The sequence below is a fragment of the Engraulis encrasicolus genome, chromosome 1 (assembly GCF_034702125.1).
Source record: "Engraulis encrasicolus isolate BLACKSEA-1 chromosome 1, IST_EnEncr_1.0, whole genome shotgun sequence".
NCBI lineage: Eukaryota > Metazoa > Chordata > Actinopteri > Clupeiformes > Engraulidae > Engraulis > Engraulis encrasicolus.
Genome location: NC_085857.1, coordinates 29,344,583 through 29,362,275, shown reverse-complemented (window position 1 = coordinate 29,362,275; position 17,693 = coordinate 29,344,583). Strand labels below are relative to the sequence as shown.

Here is a 17,693-nt window from a genome sequence, read left to right as displayed (position 1 = left end):
TCAAGTTAAGGAATCCAGGGAGGATGGAAGACTCAAGCATGGCGTGCATCCTCTGGCACTACACTGGCCTTTCGCCTTCCCCCTTCGTCCTCTGCGATGTTGCGTATTGACAAATCCGCAATGATGTCGAGGCACGAGGACAGAGGAAGCCACTGGAGGAGACATATTGAGATTCAGCCAGTATTACTGTATCATTCAGTTGATAGAAATGGACGTAGCCAACGTCACAAAGGCATTCTGGCCTGAAACGGATAAATTACTTTTATGCAAGTTCAACCAATCCCCACAAATTCAATGTGGTGTTGCCATTTTAACCAATTAGCGCACCTTTCCCTTTCTAAATTAGAAATTGAGTTTGTAATCATCTAATCAGGGCTCTAAGCAACATTTTCAGGTCAGAATGAAATTTCTTCATTTGACTGTACCCTTTCTACAAGTCCAGCGAGACCACTGTATGAAATCTGTGCTTCTCAAACCCATCCCTACAGCCTACAACCTTGTGATATGAAGACATCTCAATAAAACAGGCTACATTTTATACTCTGTATCTTGCAAAAAAAATTGCAATAAAGATTCCCTGCTGTCAAACAGGCACAAAAGCGACATTTTGGGGGACTTTCCCCCCATTCAAAATCCCAATTGCAAAGAGAAGGACCTTTGCAAGATGTTGAATAAAAACCTTGATCATTGATATGTGAAACCCTGCATCATCACAAGACCAAAGGAAATAGACTGACTTGCAGAGATAGCGGCAGTACGTCATTAATGATAGTTTAATGAGGTTTCATTCCATGTCTCATAAAAGCACATTTTAAAGGTAATTTTCTCATTTGCAATTCGGATGTTGAATCGGGAAAAGCCCCCCCAATAGTTTCTCTGCCTAGGCTGATAACATGGAAACTCAATTGTTTTCTCCACGGAGGTGGGGCGTCAGTGAAACTAACATGAGGCCAAAAGCAAAAAAGGAGAGGAAGGGAGGTTAGATACTGTACTGAGCCCTATATGCCCCCCTCCCCCACACTCACCCCATCACCATCCCATAATACATTGCTTCAGAAGTGGCCACGGAGAGACCAGAAGGTATAGCGTCCTTTACTCCTCGCAATGGTAGGAGTATCGGTATTTATCAGTGTGTCTGTGTGTTTGTTTCTGTTTCCTTTCCGACAAAAATGGAAGAAAAATTAAAAGTGTGTGTTTGTGTGGTTCCCTTTGAGGGGGAGTGTTCAGCATCAGTCTTTTAGTCCTGTATAGTCAGAATATACACACTAAAAACACACACTCACGTTATTAATCTTTCTCCCCCATACATACATACATACATACATAAATACATACATACATACAGTATATATATATTATATAGACACATATACAAACACACATTGTCACGCACACATACATATGGACACATTCACTCATTCACTGCATAAATAAATGGGAGCTTGCGTAAATTCTACCAGGGAGACTCGAATTTCTCGGCTGTCAAACTTAGCCTACTAGGCCAACCAACAAATCTTCCTTTTGACAGATCATACATGCGTCATTGCCCAGGATCGCCAACCAATCACAACGCGAGATTGGGGGTTCCCCCGTTACGCGTCACTCATGCATCGTTACCTCTCAGCCAATGGATCACATTCACGTTTGTTTAAATAGCTGTCACTCATTCTGTTCTCTGCTTTTCAGTTAAGCCGATTTTGAAGTGGCTGTCCGGCGTTTTCGTTATCAAACATTCTGTTTATTTTCTACCTGGTTACTTGATAACTCCTCACCTTGCCGTTGCTGGGATGGGATTTCCAACCGCTCAAACGCGTGGCACGCAATCGGTGCTTTTTAACAGCCTAATCATTTTCTCGCAAGGCTTCATTCAATTTGTTTGGCACGCCGCTCCCTGATTTCTGTGGATTTGCTTTTGAACTAGCCTGCCTGTGGATGGATTTCCCCGAACTGGTGCATTTCGTGAGTAACCTGGCGGCTTTCTCTTCACTTGCCCTGCGGACCCAGGGAACGTTTATCTCAGCGAATGACTATTTTGCGGGGGAATTGTTGTCCAGGCAAGTCGCCTCTTATGCCTCATACTCGGCTTGTTGCACCGTCTCGGATATCAGTATCGTCTGCCGCTGGTTGACTGATGGCCTACGTTTCGTTTGCGGTCATTTGGGAGAATTCCATGAATTGGTTGGAGTGACTTTTGGAACATTTGCTGGGGAAGGGCGGACTCGAAGTAACTGGGCCCGCGGTGCTCTCTCTCGTTGCGCCTCGCGCACTTAGCCAGCTTATCTGCTCAGCACATTTGTTTTTTCGGAGGCGTGATGGGTACTGCGAGTCACAATTTACTTGGTCCTCGTCGGCCTCATCTGCTGCGGATGGACTGGTGATTCGCTTGCCAATATTATAGAGCATTTATGAACCGGTCGGTGTGGCTTTTTTGGAACGTTTGCTGGGGATACAGATCTAAATGGGCTACTTATATATCGAAGCGCCTCGCCCGCATGCATAACCCACATTACCTTCTGTGTTTCGTGCTACTGCCTGTCACGACACCGGACGGAGGACATTGCAGAGCCTTGCACTCGTTCTTAATTGTCCTGATTACAAACGTACTTCCTATGTTCCGGAGCGATGTTGCAAGGACCTCAGCCTACGGGCCGTAGCACCGCCTTCAGTTTTTCATTCACGTGGATTACGGTCGTGCGTTCATCAGTTTGCACCTGCCTATTTCAATGTTCCGTTCAGTAGCCTATGCCCACAACACGAGCCTATTTTACGTTTTCGTTTGCATGGACTGGCCCATGTGGCGGTCTCGTTGACTTTTAAGAGTTATGACTTCGGTTCGTAGGCCTAGACTTCTGGATCGCACATTAAGCTTATGCGCGCGTGCCAATCATCACCTCATGTCATCGCACTGCCTGCAGTTTGTATTGATAAGTGTACCTTGCTTCCTCACTCCCGCTTCAAGTCATTCAGGGCTGGATTAAGTTAAAGGGACACTGTGAGATTTTTAGTTGTTTATTTCCAGACTTCATGCTGCCAGTTCACTAATTACCTTTTTTCATGAATACTTACCCCACCATCAAATTCCAAGTATTCCTTATGACTGAAAAATTGCACTTTTCTTACATGTAAGGGGGGATCTTCTCCATGGTCCACCATTTTGAATTTACCAAATAGCAATTTTTAGCACCAAACAATGACTGTACTTGGACCATACTGGAAAATATGTTTATTACATGGTAAATGTTCATGTAAAGACCAAATTTGGCAATAGGCAGCTCAGTTTCAACGAGCAGCATAGTTGCATTTCTTTTTTTGACCATTTCCTGCACAGTGTACCTTTAAAGATCACGCGGGGCTTTCGGCCTGCGCCCGGTCGCATCGAGGGACATTGTAGCCGGTTGCAATGCCTTGTCTATTTCGAGTTATTCTGATCACAATGGGCTACATATACACCGTCCAAATTTAAGTAAATAAATGAGTGATATCCGTGGGAAGTACATCGATGATGACAGTAATAATCATACTTAAATTATACATGAAACTCTGCCCATGGAGTCCTGTCAGGGTTCTGATCCCATTGGTAGCCATCTATGGGCTAACCCTCTCACTCTGTACACCACTCGTGCCCTTAGGCTTCATTGGAATCGTCAGGGCGCTCGGACTGTGATGTGTCGTATTGTGTTTGTTTTCTCATATCTGGTGATGGTGTTCTCTGCTGCTTTCCCGTACACTTTCACATACACGTGCGCCTGCCGCTCCACGTAGGGCATACGCTACGTCATGCACTGGGCATCGGCCCCAACGTCGGACTGGGCATCGGCCCCAACGTCGGACTGGGCTCTGGCCCCAACGATGGACTGGGCTCTGGCCCCAACGATGGACTGGGCTCTGGCCCCAACGATGGACTGGGCTCTGGCCCCAACGATGGACTGGGCTCTGGCCCCGACGACGCACTGGGCTCTGGCCCCGACGACGGACTGGGCATCGGCCCCGACACTGGACTGGGCATCGGCCCCAACGTCATCCTGGGCCGGCGACTCTACATCATCCTGGGCCGGCGACTCTACATCATCCTGGGCCGGCGACTCTACATCATCCTGGGCCGGCGACTCTACATCATCCTGGGCCGGCGACTCTACATCATCCTGGGCCGGCGACTCTACATCATCCTGGGCCGGCGACTCTACATCACCCTGGGCCGGCGACTCTACATCACCCTGGGCCGGCGACTCTACATCACCCTGGGCCGGCGACTCAACATCACCCTGGGCCGGCGACTCAACATCACCCTGGGCCGGCGCCTCAGGGCTCGTGCATCAACGGCTCACCTCAGCATTGCCCTGGGCTGTCGCACCTCAACACCACGGCTCAACATCACAACTCGGCATCACAATGGGCCATCGCCTCAGCATCGCACTGGGCTGTCGCCCCAACTTTAACGCCAGTCACCTGGTTGTATCGGTATCCTCATCCATCCTGCATGACAAACTTATCGCAGCTACCCACTGGTAGCGAGTAGGAGTTTATGTCTATTTTGATATGCCGTTTTTGTTCTGGTGCCGTTATTCAGTGATGTTTCAGCTTTCTGCTCTGTCCCTCTCAGGTCTCGATAACCGGCTCTCCAACTCTCCTCTGTCGTAAGCTCGCACTTTCTGCATTCTCCTGACGAAGGTGCCACCCTTTTTTATTGCTAGTCTAATCATGCAGTTACCGCAAGTTGTTTCTCTCAACCAACCAGGGCATCCGCCCCACTGCCTGTGTCCATGCCTGCTTTGCACAAGCATTCACCGCGCCACACCGCGTAGGTGTTTATCATAACTGACATGGTGTTATTATTCTTGGTCGAGATGTTTTCTTGGTGTTTCATTCATTGTTCGTTTCAGCTACAAGCTCTGCTCTCTCCCTCTCTTAGGTCATGATTACCAGTTGTCTGCCGATTCTCCTCTGTTTTAACCTGACCTTTCTGCTATCCTGGCCGAGGTGCTCGTCTTTTAATGTTAGCCACTCATGCTTTGTCTAAAGCTGTCTCTCTCACCACTCTGGGCAGACGCCCGCATAGTGCAGGCTTTCAGCCGCTGGTCTGACGCAGTGCATCTTGCATTCGGCTCATTCCTCGCTTTGTCATCTGGCTCAGTGTACTGTTTCTGTTCTGTTAACTCTGTTTCGTTCTTCTCGTTCCTCGCCCAAGAGGTATACAGCACGCTCGTTCAGAATCGGCGTGGCCACCACGGCCGCTAAGCGGGGTCTGTCCCCTACTGCGATCAAGGCGCTGGGCCGTTGGTCGTCTGGCGCATACGCTTCCTGCATTTGCCTCACTCCTCATCACCTCGTTGAAGCATGCTATATCTGGTCTGTAACTTTATGTTTTCTATTCTCATTTCTGGTGACGGTGGTATTTTGCTGCACCGGCGGCATTCACTCCATCTCTTGGGGGGCTATCGCTCCGGTCACCCGGTCATGTCTGTATTCTATCCTTCTCTCATCTATCAGATCGATTTTATAGTGGTCCGTAAGCCTGTTATCTCTATATTTTGTAACATTGAACCAGCCTAGTTGCCATGGTTGTTTATCTATGATGTCAACTATCATACCACATATTATAGCCTACATTCATTCATCCATCCATTCATTTACTCATTCATCACCATGTTCTACTCTCTCTCCTAGGTCACGATTCCGGCTCTCTACCTACTGTCATAATCTAAGTTTTCAGCGCTCTCCTGACCAAGGTGCATCTATCAATCAAATCATAACGCTCTGCTGTGTCTCTGCTCTCAGCGCATCCGCGCCATGTCTTCTCGCATAGCCTAAGGTACCGACATTATCATCACCATCATCATCACAGGCTTCATGCCTCCGCTAGACCACCGCCCATAAGCTTAAGCCTTAGAACATCCCTATCATTTATAATCTCATTTAATCTATCATCATTTGTCTTCCAACACCTATCACTTATCACTCATCATCATCATTATTATTATTATCATTGTAATCATTGTCGTCATTGTCATCGTTATCATTATCATCTTTATCATCATCATCATTGTTATCATCGTCATCATTATCATCATTGTCATCATTATCGTCATTGTCATCATTATCATTATCATCTTCATCATTGTCATCATTGTCATCATTATCATCATTATCGTCATCATCGTCATCATTGCCATTGTCATCATTGTCATTGTCATCATTATCATCATTATCATTATCATCATCATCTCATCATCATCACCTATCATCCTTCATCTTCCGTCTATCATCAATCAATCATCTAACTAACTTTTCATGTCTTTCAGATGGTGTCTCCTTGTAAGCGGTAGGTGAGTTCACTTCTAATCTCTATTTTGGGGCAGGCTACGCCCGCCTCCATCTCCGCTGGAGGATATGCTGTCCTATCCCGGAGTTCAACGCGAAGACGGGAACCTTCGCCAAACTGATTCATGCATTTTATCAAGTGTTATTGTTCGCCAAACTTTTATGCATTCCTGTATCATGTCTAATGTTCAATAAATGTTAATAACGTTCGTTTGCCTCTCGAGTCTTCATGGTAGAAATGGGAGCTTGCGTAAATTCTACCAGGGAGACTCGAATTTCTCGGCTGTCAAACTTAGCCTACTAGGCCAACCAACAAATCTTCCTTTTGACAGATCATACATGCGTCATTGCCCAGGATCGCCAACCAATCACAACGCGAGATTGGGGGTTCCCCCGTTACGCGTCACTCATGCATCGTTACCTCTCAGCCAATGGATCACATTCACGTTTGTTTAAATAGCTGTCACTCATTCTGTTCTCTGCTTTTCAGTTAAGCCGATTTTGAAGCCACCACCACCCCTCCGTCCACCGTCACCAGAGGTTCCCGTCTGTTAGGGGGCAGGCTACGCCCGCCTCCATCTCCGCTGGAGGATATGCTGTCCTATCCCGGAGTTCAACGCGAAGACGGGAACCTTCGCCAAACTGATTCATGCATTTTATCAAGTGTTATTGTTCGCCAAACTTTTATGCATTCCTGTATCATGTCTAATGTTCAATAAATGTTAATAACGTTCGTTTGCCTCTCGAGTCTTCATGGTAGAAATACACATTCACTCATTCACTCACTCGCTCACTCACTCTCTCTCTCACACACACACACACAACAGCGGTTCAAGTGCAGGGATTGTTAGTTTTTGATAAAGAGTTTTTTTGCATGCGTGATTGGGCACGTCACATGTTCCCAGTGCTACAAAAGCCAAGATCCAACATCGGTTCCTCCCTCTGTGGTGTCAAGCAGAGACTTCTGGCAGTGGTAGATGTACAGATGTATATAGTGGAGAGATATTGTCCTGCTGTTGCTGCTGTTTAAAAGCTCATCCTCCTTTTCTGTAGCACAATAACACTGTTCCAAAAAAAAAATCATCTTAGAAGCCATTTCTGAAACCTAAAAACACCATTTTATGCCATGTTAAATTTCCTTTGCCTCTGTACGTAAAGCCTTCAGAAAAAAACAAAGCTTCAGGCAGTTTCTTTAAATCTTTCAGGAACCTGCCAGCTGTATGGGTTTGAAATGCTGGACTTATCTGTGTGGTTATTAAAGCAACACTTAGTAGTTTTGGTGATATATTGCCCCCCTACAGGTTGGAAGCGGAATTGCCTCTCGTTCAAACTTCGGCCAGACGGTTCACTGCATTTTCCAGACTTGGTTGGTGTGGTAAAAAATGTCCATAGAGGGATATTTTCGCAAAGTAAAGTTCAGAATTCACCCTGTAACAAGTTGATGCCAACCAAAGGACTGATTTTGGGGGAAATTATTTTGAGGTTGACGAAACCTACTGTGTTGCTTTGACGTTAGCAGTCGGAGGGTCCTGACTGAAGCTTGCGAGTCTTTGATAAAAAGAGAAGAAAACGTTGGAGGAACGAATATAGTCACATACAGTCTTCCTGTGTCTCCTTTTATATGTTCGTGTATCTTTTTGCTTTTTATTTTGTTCGTTTGGTATAAAAAAAAATCAGTCTTTTTCTCCTCTTCCTGTAGGTTTATTTTTTGTCCATCTGTCCGTCTTTCAACTTCTGCTCATTTTACTCGTCTTCTGTCTCCTCTTTTCCCTCGTTCTCTTCCTCATTCTCCTCTCCTCTGCCTTCTTGGTTCTCTTCCTCCTCATCCCCCTCTTTCTGCTCTTCCTCCTGCCCTTCCTCCTCCTCAGCCTTTTCTTCTTCTTCTTCGTCTACCTCTTCTTCCTTTTCTACTTCTTCCGTGTTCTCTCCATCCTCCTCCTGCTCTCCTTTTGCCTCCGTCACTTCCTCCTCCTTTTCCTCCTCCTCTTTTTCGTCCTCTCCTCCTTCTTTATCCTCTGCCACCTCCTCTTCCTCTCCTTCTCCTTTCTCCTCTTCCACAGCTCCCTCCTCCTCCTCCTCCTCCTCCTCCTCACCTGTCTCTTTCTCCTCTACTGCCTCTTCCTCTTCTGCTCCTTCCTCTTCCTTTGCCTCCTCCTCTTCCTCCCCTCTCTCAGATTCACAGTGGGTCTCTGACGCTCCCTCCTCCTCCCCCTCTTCATCGTCCTCCTCCTTCACCTCCTCCTCCTCTATTTGGTTCTGATCCACTTCCACGTTTTCCGGTTCGCCTTCCTCTCCATTCTCCTGGTTCTCCTCCTCTCCATTCTGCACCTCCTCATCATGGTGGTTCTCCTCCACACCATTACTCCCCGTCACCTCCCCTTCTCCACCCCCGTTTTCCTCCGCCTCTCCGTTCTCTTCCTCCTCCACCTCCTCACCATTCTCCTCCGCTTCTCCATTCACACCATTATTGCAGTTGGGGTCACCACCGCCACCATTCTCCGCATTGCCATTCGCCTCCCCACTCCTTCTACTGGACCCATAGCTACTCCTCCTATACGGAACCAAGTTCTGGTTCTGGTTTTGGTGGTGTTGCTGGTTGTTGTGGTTGTTCTGGGTCCGGTGCTGGGTCCGATGATCCCCACCACCACCACCACCACCACCACTGTTCTCCTCCTCCTCTTCCTCCTCCTCCTCCTCCTCCATGGTATTGTTCTGATGATGATGATTATTCTGCATCTGGGCCTGACGATAGTGGTGGTTCTGCTGTTGATGATGGTGGTGGTTGTTCTGATGATGACCTCCGCCGTTCTCCTCCTCCAGGGTGAGCTCGAACTGGAAGCGGTCCGCGATGGCGCCCCCGCCGAGCTGGGCCCGGTCCCGGTCAGGCGGCGGCGAGGGGCTCTGGGGCATGGTGCTCTGGTACCAGTCGCGGTTCTCCTCCAGCGTGTCCAGGATGTCCTGGGCGTCCGGGTGCACCAGGTCACCCCAGGTCTCCCACAGAGGGTGCACGATGTAGTCAATGAAGCCCACCTACACAGAGAGAGAGAGAGGGGGGGGGTTAATTGATAGAGACAGAAATAAGTGTGTGTGCGTATGTGTGTAGCCATGTGCACGATGTAGTCGATGAAGCCCACCTGCAGAGAGAGAGAGGGGGGGGGGTAGGTGGTTAATTGATAGAGACAGAAATAAGTGTGTGTGCGTATGTGTGTGGCCATCGAGGTGCACCAGGTCACCCCAGGTCTCACACAGAGGGTGCACGATGTAGTCGATGAAGCCCACCTGGGAAAGATGACAGAGAAAAGAGGTAAAGAGAAAAGACAGAGGTAAGTGAAGAGAGTGTGTGTGTGTGTGTGTGTGTGTGTGTGTGTGTGTGTGTGTGTGTGTGTGTGTGTGTGTGTGTACTTGTTATACCACTATTGTGAGGACCACAACCTCACATTACACCTTTGTTGTGAGGACATTTGTGGTTGTGAGGACATTTTGGTTGGTCATCAAAGCTTGCAGCCATTAAATATGTTTTTTTTATTGTTGATGATAGTAAAATGCACTTGAGTTAATGGAAGGTCCCAACAAAGATGGTAATGTGTGTGTGTGCGTGCGTACTTGTCATACCACTATTGTGAGGACCACAACCTGACAGTTCACCTTTGCTGTAAGGACATTTGTGGTTGTGAGGACATTTTGGTCGGTCATCAAAGCTTACAGCCATTAAATATGTTGTTTTATTGTTGATAGTAAAATGCACTGGAGTTAATGGAAGGTCCCCACATGTACTGTGTGTGTGCACGTGTGTGTTTACTTAGCCTACAATCGAGGCCAATTTTGGTCCCCTAGGGGAAATTCTTTCTCTGCACTTCATCCCATTTGGACTAGTGAATGAACACATTGAAGTACACACACTAGTCCGTAGCAGTGGGCTGCCTGCTGAGCGGCGCCCGGGGAGCAGTGTCCCCCACCCTTAGGTGCCTTGCTCAAGTGCACTTCAGCTGTGGCTCGGTCGGGCATTGCACCGGGAACCTTTGGGTTGCCAACCCAGTGCTCTAACCACTGAGCCACAACTGTGAGGACCACAACCTGACAGTTCACCTTTGCTGTAAGGACATTTGTGGTTGTGAGGACATTTTGGTTGGTCATCAAAGCTTGCAGCCATTAAATATGTTTTTTTTTATTGTTGATGATAGTAAAATGTACTGGAGTTAATGGAAGGTCCCCACATAGATAGTAGTATGCGTGTGTGTGTGTGTGTGCGTGTGCGTGTGCGTGTGTGTGTGTGCGTGTGTGTGTGTGTGTGTGTGTGTGCGTGTGTGTGTGTGTGTGTGTGTGTGTGTGTGTGTGTGTGTGTGTGTGTGTGTGAGCTGAGAGAGAGAGAGAGAAACAGAGAGAGAGAGAGAGGGACAGAGAGAGAAACAGAGAGAGAGAGAGAGAAACAGAGAGAGAGACAGAGAGAGATCCTACCTGGCTCTTCTCTATGGATGCTGTGTGTTTATCACACATGGCACTGATCTCCATGCCTCTCTCCCGCTCCTTGTCCCCCTGCCTGAAGAACTCCTCCATGATGCGCTCCGTCCACTGGCGGTACACGAGCAGCGGCTTGGTGGGGTTGCTCAGGTCCGCGCAGTGCACCATGTTCCTTAGGACCTACAACACACCGACACACACAAACATGTATTACAGTTTTTCTCAATTGGTTTTGTACCTTTCTCACAACAGAATAATGATTCTCAAAAGTCTTTGTTCAATTGTGACTTCCTGGTGTTACCTGTGCACATGGTCAAATCAGTTTCTCATTGTTTTCGGCATATAGCAAATGCTCTCGTCCACCATGCCATGGCTGTGTACAATTCTCAGTGATTTCGTACATTATCAATTGCTTTTGTCATATCACTCAAAAAACTTTGTCTCTGAATGCATGAAACTATCTCAATCTTATCTGATCAATGTAATATAAAACTGAATTTACAACATTTCCCATCCAATCTAAACAACATTTCGCTTCAGAAAAGATCCTCAAGAGTGTACTATTCAATTGACAACATGAGAAATTGATTTGACTAGCTTGTCCATACACTATGACACAATGACTAACCATTCTGCTGGTGCTGATACGTTCATTGACACAAAAACTTGGTTTTTGAAAGACAAATAAGGGTTTTGAGCAAGAGACTCGGTTTTGCAGGTTATCCACCATGTTTTGCCATTTGTTAAAGTTGTTTTGAGAATGAATATTATGTTTTGCAAATTGCGAGAGAGATTCGAGAAATGTACAAAACCAATTGAGAAATACTGTAAACCAATGGTCTCCAAACTGGGGGTCAGGACCGCTAGGGGTGTCACAGAGCAAGTACAGGGGGGTCACGGACAATATTAATATCAATATTGGGGTTGCTTTGGTCCGCACAGTGCACTATGTTTCTTAGGACCTATAACACACACACAGACGGCGCACAGACAGCAGTAGGCGCTGCTGAGGTCCACACAAGCTGTTTTCAGGTTCCCACACTAGGGGTGCATTCCAATATGCGACCTTGCCTCCTCCACTTGTGCTTGTGGCCTCGCCCCGTCTCCTGACCACTCCTCCATGGAGAAAACAAATACGTTTCCGCGCTGTCAGCCTAGCCAAAACAATTTTTGGGGGACTATTCTTCATTCACCATCCAGTTTACAAATGAGAAAATGACTTTATAATTGAGCTTTTGCGAATTGAAATATAATGCTGTTGTCTGTGATGTCATCATGACATATTACTTCCTGGTACGAGGCCACAAGCACAAGTGGAGAACGCAAGGTCGCATATTGGAACGCACCCAAGTTAGCCCAGTGGTTTCCATGTTTTTTAAAACTGTGGTTTCCAAATTTATCACAAGTCTGGAACTGGTAACTCGTGCACGCACGCACGCACGCGCGCACGCGCACACACATACCTGTATTCGGTCGGTGTAGTGGTCTAGCAGTAACACTCCTGAGCTGGTGACTTTCTTGGTCTCCACCATGGTCTTTAGATCTGCTAGAAGAGTCATGTGCTTAGACATGTCTGTAGCCAACACCTGGAAGAGAGAGAGAGAGAGAGAGAGAGAGAGAGAGAGAGAGAGAGAGAGAGAGAGAGAGAGAGAGAGAGAGAGAGAGAGAGAGAGAGAGAGAGAGAGAATACATTGAGCTACAGTACGTCCACACACGATTCACTATACATACAAACATTTTTTTACACATTTTAACCGTGACATTGCATCACTTCAACTCTTCAAAGCCTCAGGTCTCACATTGAAGCCAGGAGCACTGGCACATTCTTTTTTCTTAGAATCTTCTTTTTTTTATGTATTTTTAATGAGCTTTTTCACCTTTATTTCAGATAGGACAGTGAAGAGCAACAGGAAGCGAATGTGGAGAGAGAGATGGGGTAGGGATGGCAAATGACCCAGGCCGGATTCTGGGTGCAACCCTTGGGTATGCAAGCCCAAATGTGTGGGGCTTAGCGCGCTGCGCCACAGCACCCCCAGCACTGACACATTCTATTGGCTCAAATTGCTCGGCGAGTAGTGAGTAGCAACAAGTCTGGATACAGCTTCAGATTAAGACTCAGTAACAAAGACAGAAACAAAGAGTGGATCTTATATAAAAAGAATGGCAACACACTCTAATAAGGGAGACATTTTAGAGCGACAGACATGCTCATTGGCTAGCCATCCTTTGACAGACATGCTGATTGGTTGGCTGGTCATGATGGACAGGCCTCTCACCATATCGATGACAAGCTTGCGGAGGTTCTGGCGCTGGCGCTTGGTGAGGCTCTGGAAGATGTCGCAGTTCTCCTGGTGCAGCAGCTTGAAGCCCACCGCCAGGTGATGGTTCTCCAACACAGACTCATCGTTATACATCAGAGCCAGCTCTGAGTCTATTAGAGAGAGAGAGAGAGAGAGAGAGAGAGAGAGAGGGAGGAAAAAATAGCGATATACAGTAATAGAGTGTTAGCATTGGTGCAGCAGCTTGAAGCCCACAGCCAGACAGTGGTTCTCCACGACAGATTCATTGGGTGTTTCTCAAAGTGAAGTGTTCTAGCCTTTCTAGTGCGAGTAACGGGCATTTTTTGCAGGAGTATCCCATTATTAATTTCACTTAGAACTAGTTATTGGATACTCCTTGGTGAAATCCACGAAAAAAGGGTGTTTGTGAAATACCCATTATCTATGACAGCGATTCCCAACATATGGGCCGGGGCCCACTGGTGGGCCCTGAAGGTATTCCAAGTGGGCCTTGAAATCATTTTCCAAAAATAATAATCATATTTTGGTGTGTGTTGTTGATTTATTTGAGTTTTATTCTTAATTGGGTCAGAGGTGGGCCCCGAACATTTTTGACAATTTCGAGTGGGCCCCAAGTTGAAAAAGGTTGGGAACCCATTGTCTATGGGAAAGGAAAGAAGGAGGGGGCCTGATATGGCAAGCACACGACCAGGTGAAAAGATGGATGGATGATATAGAGGATGAGGAAAAACAGAAAAGATGAAAAGAGATGAGAATGACGGGTAACGAGGGAAAATAGTGCTCGATTAGAATGGATGGCAGAGAAAGTCAGAGGAAATCACCAAAAACGTCTGCCTAATTAAGGATTGGGTAGATGGATGGATGTATAGATGAATCAAAGAAAAGAATCAATATGTTAGGTAGGTACCATACACAAGCACAAGTGATATGATAGGCTGCTCATTCTGGTTCAACACTTATTGGTGTTGATGAGATACTCGTTGTAGGCCCTTAAAGCGATGGTTCGGAGTAGAATCACCCTAATGCCATTTGAACCGTGACACCCATCCACCTTTACACCCGAAGTGTTTTCTGCCGCAGGCTTACATCAACAGAGTTGCCGTGTTATTCGATGTTTATTCCGGATAGCTTGACTCAAGCGCATATGGATCCTGGGAACCGTCTCCAAACTTTCCCCACAAAAATAACATGTCATGACACCAAACTTCTACAGTATAACAAATGTGGTTTGTACTCACAAAAAGATGAATTTGAAACTTTGTACATAGTCCAGGAGTTTATTAGTAACAACACACGAGCTTTTCTGCTGCTATCCGTCGACGTCACTTCCTCCAGCTGGCAGTTCATGGAAACTTTCTTTATTGTAAGGTTTGTGTTTTAGTCCACAGCCAGGATATATGCACGAGTGTGGCATCGTCTTCTATTTATTAAACGTGGTAAAATTTAAATCCGAAGTGGTTAATTTCTAGTTGTAGCGCAAGCTGTCTTTTTGAGTTTTCCGCCTTCCGGACTCACGTGTATTTGTTTCCATCAACAAAGTCCCAGCTGGAGGAAGTGACGTCGACGGATGTTTAGCAGCAGAAAAGCTAATCGTCTCGTGTGTTGTTACTAATAAACTCCTGGACTATGTACAAAGTTTCAAATTCATCTTTTTGTGAGTACAAACCACATTTGTTATACTGTAGAAGTTTGGTGTCATGACATGTTATTTTTGTGGGGAAAGTTTGGAGACGGTGCCCAGGATCCATATGCGCTTGATTCAAGCTATCCGGAATAAACATCGAATAACACGGCAACTCTGTTGATGTAAGCCTGCGGCAGAAAACACTTCGGGTGTAAAGGTGGATGGGTGTCACGGTTCAAATGGCATTAGGGTGATTCTACTCCGAACCATCGCTTTAATACACGCCGTCCCACCGGTGGAACGCTGTAATAGTCACTGAAAAAACTTTACTACCATAGTACTACACCAGTATGACACTACAAAGGGCTTTTAGTAATACATTACAACTTCATCATTGCCATTCTGCTAACAGCTAATTTATAACAGGGGCCGTGTCTTACTGGATTAAAATGGATTTACAAATACTGATATTGATGAGTTACTGGTTTTATATCCTGGTCTTAAAGTGAGGTTTTAAAAGTCTCACTGGTGTTGAGGAACTGTATTAAAACTGTCTCGAAACTGCTTTGAGTCTTACTGGTATTGATGAGGAACTGGTTGGAGACTCCTGGGTGGTCGACATCATGAATGGCTGCAGCAAAGAGAGCAGCCAGAATCTCCAGATCCGTGAACACGGCCTGAGGGAGACATAGAGACAAGAGATCTAAGATTTCATGTAGGATTCATGTCATAACGTATGTGTGGCATACAGTATGTACATTGTGTAGGCTCTTTACGCAGAACAGGCAAACAAGTCCATTCATCCACTGCTGAAAAGACTCCTCTACATCATAACAACATTGCTATGGCATTACAGGGAGCCTTGAGTAACAGGTTAAGACTTGAACACTACAATTTTGGTGGCAGTAAGGTTATAACATAGGCTCTGTGCAAAGGGATTAAGACCTTCAACTCTCCTTGTACAACTTGAATATTGGATTTCTTTATTGTAACTAAGGTGCCGTTTCCACGTAGCTGGATATTTTTATATGTGGATATTTTTTTCTCCTGCTTGTATTGGTTTTGCATTGGTTTTGGCCTTCCGTTTCCACGTAGCAGATATTTAAAAATCCAGGTGCAGGAGAAAAAAATAGCAGGAGAAAAAAAAAAATCCTGTTTAGGGGTCTGAAACGCATTTGTTACAATGGAGGATTTTTTTTATCCACATGTTGCGTTTCCACGTAGCAGGAGAAAAAAATACCCTGCTAAAAAAATATCCTGCTACGTGGAAACAGCACCTAAATGGCTAGCAAGTGCGGGGGTCTTCAAAAACCTTGACAAATACTGACAGAGAAAACACATCATAACATTGCTATGAATTTCTGTGACAGTAAAGCCACAGAGATTGCTGAGAGGAAGTGTCACTCAAGTCGAGGGTGGGCGAGGAGAGTAGCATATGTCTTTATTAGTAGATATCTGTAGCTTGGAGGCCATTATGATAGCAAGCAACTGGCTAGTTTAAAATCTGTTATGTGATTGGCTGAGAGATTGTGTCAGTGATGACTAAAGCTGCTCTTATTGGCTGATTGAGATTGTCACTCACGTTGAGAGAATGTGTGTTGATGGGATGATGTGGCTTGGAGAATGTTTGGGCTAAATAGTTAGCTTAACACCTGTTACGTGATTGGCTCAGAGAGAGTGTCACTCACATCGAGGGCGGGCGATGACAGCAGCACGTGTGTCAGAGTGTCACGGGTGACGTCTGCGTCGTGCAGGTTGTTCTGGTAGGCCACATAATGCTACTAAGCTAACTGTTATGTGATTGGCTGAGCAAGAGTGGCAGCAGTGACTTGACAAAATGTAATTGATGGAGAGAGAGTGTCACTCACGTCGAGGGCGGGCGATGACAGCAGCACGTGTGTTGATTGGGTGACGTCTGCGGCGTGCAGGCTGTTGTGATAGGCCACGTTGGAGTGATAATGGTCCTCCAGCGTCATCACGTACGACACGAAGGTCTCAACGGGGATGCGGAACGTCTTCAGCAGATCTCGCTTCTGGATAACACAAACGCATAAATGGGTCAGAAATGGGGACATTTGGCACTGTCGTGGCCTAGCGGTAGGGCACTGGGTTACTACGCTGGCTATCCTGGTTTCGGCCCGAGTCATTTGCCGATCCTTCCCCGTCTCTCTCTCCCCACTCATTTTCTGTCTCTTCTCCACTGTCCTGTCAGATATAAATAAATATATATTTTTTTATAATTAAAAATAATATAATAAATATATATATATACATATTTTAATAAAAATAAATGGGGACGTATTTTGGGGCTCAGACATCAGGTGGTACAGTCATAGCAATTGCCCATAAATTGCTTAGTAAGTGGTAATTAATGTACTGCAATGAATAAGATAATCTTGTTAGATAATCCACTAAAGGGCAGTCATGGGTGAGCTGTTAGGGCGTCAGACTTGCATCCCAGAGGTTGCCGGTTCGACTCCCGACCCGCCAGGTTGGTGGGGGGAGTAATCAACCAGTGCTCTCTCCCATCCTCCTCCATGACTGAGGTACCCTGAGCATGGTATCGTCCCACCGCACTGCTCCCCATGCAGCGCCACTGAGGGCTGCCCCCTTGCACGGGTGAGGCATAAATGCAATTTTGTTGTGTGCAGTGTGCAGTGTTCACTTGTGTGCTGTGGAGTGCTGTGTCACAATGACAATGGGAGTTGAAGTTTCCCAATGGGCTTTCACGCTTTCACTAAAAACAAGAAAAATCACTTAATCCATGCAATAGTAGCACTAGCTGTGGTTGCACCACCCTGATGTGAGCCACTACTAAAACATCACTGACCCAAATACAGTATACAAGGATGTAAAGACACATACAGTGTTTGCAAAATCCGATGCATACTTAATAAATAACGTTGAGTACAGTTTCAAGAAATCCATGGGATGTTCCACCATGCATTCCTAAAATGGACACTGCGAGGGGACTTGGGTCACCAATTCCAAGA

At 46.1% G+C, this 17,693-nt stretch overlaps 1 protein-coding gene and 1 long non-coding RNA gene across 2 annotated transcripts in view; one reads left to right on the top strand and one right to left on the bottom strand.

Annotated features, from left to right (window-relative positions):
- The first annotated feature begins 4,244 nt into the window (after positions 1-4,244).
- LOC134449972 (uncharacterized) lies at positions 4,245-7,051 on the top strand. Its single transcript, XR_010035000.1, has 3 exons — positions 4,245-5,809; positions 6,300-6,323; positions 6,809-7,051. It is a non-coding gene; the product is annotated as an uncharacterized LOC134449972 (long non-coding RNA).
- Positions 7,052-7,824: 773 nt separating this feature from the next.
- LOC134449882 (3',5'-cyclic-AMP phosphodiesterase 4C-like) overlaps positions 7,825-17,693 on the bottom strand; it is a 72,053-nt gene continuing 62,184 nt past the window's right edge. Inside the window, exons 12-18 of the mRNA XM_063199974.1 lie at positions 16,569-16,733; positions 15,278-15,377; positions 13,053-13,207; positions 12,240-12,362; positions 10,774-10,956; positions 9,123-9,348; positions 7,825-8,507 (exon numbers count right to left, since the gene is read on the bottom strand). Coding sequence (XP_063056044.1) covers positions 8,062-8,507; positions 9,123-9,348; positions 10,774-10,956; positions 12,240-12,362; positions 13,053-13,207; positions 15,278-15,377; positions 16,569-16,733 — 1,398 coding nt within the window. The 3' untranslated portion in view covers positions 7,825-8,061. The remainder of the gene's footprint in view (positions 8,508-9,122; positions 9,349-10,773; positions 10,957-12,239; positions 12,363-13,052; positions 13,208-15,277; positions 15,378-16,568; positions 16,734-17,693) is intronic.